Below are 4,972 nucleotides of genomic sequence, written 5' to 3' on the forward strand. Positions count from 1 at the left end.
GCTGCTGAAAATTGAATATTATGTAGTCTAAATATTATAATAGGAAACTTTGGCTAAATTTATACTCTTAATTTAAGACAAAAGATGAGGATGGTGATGGTGTTATAGGGGAATTGTGAAAGTGAAGGATTGTAACGTAAATATTAGGAATGTTGTTGTGATGATGATGATAATGATGTTGTTGATGCCGATGATGGTGCCGATGACTACGATGTTACTAGTGTGCACATGTGTGAGTGTGTCTATGTCAATATATTACTGTATTGTTATAAATGTGTAACCAAATGATAAATTGCCACTTTTTTTAGGACAGTAAAGATATATCATTGTTATTATTATTATTATTATTATTAAAAGCATGAGAATTGACCCAATGGTTAAGACATTGCACTGTAACCCGGAAGGTCCCAAGTTCGAGCCCCGCTTCAGGCAGTTTATTTGTTTTTTTTTGTTTTTTTTGGACACCATGGATGATTCCTGTTGACTTCAGACTTTTGTTGGATGGTTTATCGATATTATTCCTTCATTAAAAGTAAAAGCCTAGGCGATGGATGATTTCTGTTGACTTCAGACTTTTGTTGGATGGGTTATCGATATTATTCCTTCATTAAAAGCCTAGGTGATGGCATCTCCTCATGATGCCCGCGGAAGAACGTCAGATTTAAAAAAAATTCCAAAACAAAACAAAAATAAATCAAAACAAAAAAAACAAAACAAACAAAACAAGGAACCCCCCCCCCCCCCCCAAAACAAAAAAAAAAAAAAAACAAAAAACAAAGCATATGTAGTCTAGTGGTATGACACTCGCTTTCGGATCGGAAAGTCCTGAGTTCTAGCTTCGGTCGGCGCATAGTTGAGTCCTTAGAAAAGGCTCTTTACTCACGTTCTCTGCTCACCGTAATCAGGTGTAAAATGAGTACCTGGTCCTCAACAGCGTTGGCTTGTCGAAAAAAAATTGTATTATCGCCTAACAGGCGTCATGTTTCGTTCTACATGTTACGTGTTGCTGTTGGTCAGGGACCTTTTGTAAAGCGCTTTGAGCATTTATCCACGTTTAGTTGATATTGCTCTATATAAAAGCTCAAGTTTTTTTATTATTATTATTTTTACGTTTTACTTTTTGGCATAATATGTTTTGCTCCACCATAAAACACGTTTGAGGTGGTGGGTCATATATCTCAATATAATATATCCCGATATTTTGTCCTTGGGTAAGGTACTTTACAAACATTAACCCACTCGACTAAGGTGTGATTGAGTACCTGGCTATAAGCAGTGGCTAATATTGAATGAAAATGATGTTCATGTATTGCCTGCTGGGGAAATAAATGAAGCACTGTGAAGCGCGTTGAGCGTGGTAATTCGTGGAAATGCCCTATTAAAATATTCATATATACTTTTTTTTAAATGTGTGTATAAAGTAAACATTTTCTGTGAAATGATGTATTTTTATAATATTGTATGACTTGTTCGTTGAAGTCACGCACGGAGTAATTGTGAAGGTATGACGAAATGTAGCTTTTATAACATTCGTTCGTATTATTGTCATCACCAATCAGGTATGCACAAACATATTATTATAATTTCTATTAATTTATCGGTTCATTGGTTTTTCTTAAGCTGCGTCTGTTGAAGGATGGATGTATTATGTAAACAAAACGTGACGCACAGTGGAACACACTTAAAACAAATATGGTTGAAAAGGATTGATTGAAATATCGAAGGCATGTTTGTGCCCAATTCTAATTCCCCCCCCCCCCCCCCCCCCCAACTGTCATTTCTTCCAATTCAATATGGTCTAGTGGTGTGACTCTCGCCTTCGGACCGGAAGGTCCAAGGTTCGAGACCCGCTCAGAGTGGCGCAGTGTTGAATCCTTGAAAAAGGCTCTTCACTCAGATTGTCTCATCGTACTCAGGTGTAAAATGAGTACCTGGCCTCCAACAGCGTTGCTTTTGTCAGAAAACAAAAATGCACGATTGCCTAGTAGGCGTTATGTATAGTCCTACATGCTAAGTGTTGTTGTTTGCTATTGACCCCTTGTAAAGCCATTTGAGCACGTTTATTTGTTGTTTGATTATGACTGAAGAAAATTTGTTTTGCTTGTTTTTAAGGGTTTTACGGCGCTTGCAACACAAAAAGGTCAAATCAGCGCCAGTAAAAAGGAAGAAAATGGGATAGTATAACGTTCTAGAATTACAATTAAAGGACCCAAGACAAGGTAAGACAAGGGGGAATTGGTTCAGATAGGAAACAGATGTAGATTCCAAATGTTTACATAACATATTTTCAAAACAAATTTAACATTAGACAACAGAGAGAGAGAGAGAGAGAGAGAGAGAGAGAGAGAGAGAGAGAGAGAGAGAGAGAGAGAGAGAGAGAGAGAGAGAGAGAGAGAGAGAGAGAGAGAGAGCTGATTTACAAAGAAAAAAATATCGTCTCCTCAAAAGTATAACGATACATTTGACTGTTTCCCTCCCAGTCAAGGTCTCCGGCCAGAGAAAGGATGAAACCAAGTAAGCTTATTCCAAGACAAAGACAGAAAGCAAATCAGAACAAAGACATAAGGGGGTCGAAGACGTATATGATAGGTTGTCCGATACGAAAAACCATAAATAACTTATTTTTCTGTCCGATGTTGTTCTTTATACCAGGGTTCTACTGCATTAGCCTATCAGATGTGAAAGACCTTGAATAAGATCCGGTTAAATGAGTTTTATGTGACTTCCTGCATTAAAAATAACCTAGATTTAGACCAAGTGGGTGGAAAAGGGGAGGGGAGTGGGGGTTCTTTATTTCGTTACATAAGAAACCAAAAAGAAAATAATAATAAAACAACCCCCCCCCCCCCCCCCCCCCCCCCCAAAGAAAGACGATTCTAAAACAAAACATAACCAAAAATAAAAATAAAATACACACACCCACAACCTCATACAGAGAAAGAAGAAGAAGAAGAAGAAGAAGAAGAAGAAGAAGAAGAAGAAGAAGAAGAAGAAGAAGAAACAACAACTGCAACAATATTCATATCAAACATTTTATTTATGAATATACTTTTTTTTTTCAAATTTTGAATTGTACATTTTTTACAAGGTTAAAAAAGGAAAACAAGGGTAAATTATTATTGACTATCAACGAATTATGTCAGAAATGCACAAAGTAACTGAAAAAAACATAGATTTACAATTAAAAGCACACAAGAAAAGAAAGACAAAGGGGAATTGCTACAACGAGGGAACAGACGTAGATTCCAAGAGCATTCTATCATTGCGCTTAGTTTGAGATCACAAAAAAGTCTCATCCAGACACACGCACAGGATCCCACAAAGAGGAATACACTCAACTGCTTATAATATTCATTCAGAACAACAAATATAACAATACACAACAGATGATTTACAAGGAAAAAAAAATATCATCTCCCAAAACAATAATTATACATTTGACTGTTTCCCTCTTAGCCAAGGACCAGGACAAAACCAAGTAATCTCATTCCAAGACAAAGACAGAAAGCAAATTATTGAAAAGCAGATATAGGGGGGTAGAAGACACAGTAAGGTAAGTGCCTCCCTGTCCACTGTGGGAGTAGGCCAAGACACAAAAGTATTTATGTAATGGAATGCAGAATGAATATATCGACATCACACCAAAGTCGTATGTTTTTTTTTTAATACATAAAATTAGTGAAACAAGGGTGATTCACTAAAACTAAAATGTAAGACTTCATGGGTACTCCCGACGTGTGCCTATTTGCTTAACAGAAAAAAAACAAACTAAGATAATATTCAATCATTTTATATATTTCTTGTTCCACTGCATTAATTCAATGACAAGCTGTCTCAATTTATCAGTGCTTCCTCCAAGAAATTGTCAAAAAGGAGGATTTTTTTAGAAACCCGCCGAAGCGACCGCCAAAGGCGGGAACCCATCTTGGGGGGTCCAGGGGCATGCGCCCCCGGAAAATTTTAAAAATTGACATGCAATTTAGAGCCATTTCGAGCCACTTTGGCATCAAAATTATGATTTTTGTTAAGCACTCCAATAACCTTCTGAGGAGCAAAAAATTGAAAGAACATTTTAAAAAAATCTTCTTGACATGACAGGAATTACCGGTCAACAAGAAAACCTTAATTAGCTTCAAACAAACAAATGTAATCACCCTCAGACACAATTAACTTTGTTATTGCATCTTCATCATGGGAATTTTACTAAGTTTCAGAAGAGTGATTTTCTAAAAGTCCCAACATCTGACATTAGTTCATGGTAAAAATTGAAAACATTGGTATAGAGACACTTTATTATACTCCATAGATTTGGAAGTACAGATAATCATAAGCAGTTGCTATGCAATGGAATATCACTCTTTCAATCTATTCAATTAAGTGTACTCACATGAAAAGCTTCTTTCTCATAATGTTGGACGTTGATCAGACAGACTGTCTGCTAGGACTCTCGAGCTCTGTCTACCCGAAGAAAGTGTCTGTTAAAGGCACCTCCTCTTCTGGGCCACTGATGACCCAGCTGTAGGCAAAGGTTTCCTTTAAAGAACTTTCCTCTTATGTTCTATATTTCCGCTCTTGATAGCCTTTTCCTTCAGCCTCTTGGCCTCTGCAGCAGTTTGGCAGCTGACCCTGGAAGCCTGATGAGCGGCTATCTCAGTCTCCAGCTCTTCCTTTTGTGAACACGGGGAAGCTTTGTACTGTTTTGTGGCTTGCTGCATATTTCTGACCAAGTCCCTAGAGAGTGGTTGATAGATGAGCGCTGAAAATATATGTCTTGAGGTAGTACTTGACTGTCTGAATAGAACTGAATGTTGAAATTGACATCGAGCCAGATTTCTTGCTCATGACGTCTTTCATGAGGCTGAAGGATGATTCCACTTGAGGGCCATGGAAGATGGAGAGTGCAGCCTTCGCAATCTTTCTCAGGTTTTTGACAAGTGCAGATTTTTCACGGATCATTAAAAATGCGGAAATC

General features: G+C 37.4%; 1 protein-coding gene across 1 annotated transcript in view; it reads right to left on the reverse strand.

Annotated features, from left to right (window-relative positions):
* The window catches only part of LOC144957612 (uncharacterized), an 18,510-nt gene extending 13,795 nt beyond the window's left edge, over window positions 1-4,715 (reverse strand). The window contains exons 1-2 of the mRNA XM_078888955.1: window positions 4,545-4,715; window positions 3,973-4,041 (exon numbers count right to left, since the gene is read on the reverse strand). Of these exons, the coding sequence (XP_078745081.1) occupies window positions 3,973-4,041; window positions 4,545-4,715 (240 nt within the window). The remainder of the gene's footprint in view (window positions 1-3,972; window positions 4,042-4,544) is intronic.
* Between the last annotated feature and the right edge of the window lie 257 nt (window positions 4,716-4,972).

The sequence above is a fragment of the Berghia stephanieae genome, chromosome 12 (assembly GCF_034508935.2).
Source record: "Berghia stephanieae isolate SIO BIC M18660-M18661 chromosome 12, UCSD_Bste_1.3, whole genome shotgun sequence".
Lineage (NCBI taxonomy): Eukaryota > Metazoa > Mollusca > Gastropoda > Nudibranchia > Aeolidiidae > Berghia > Berghia stephanieae.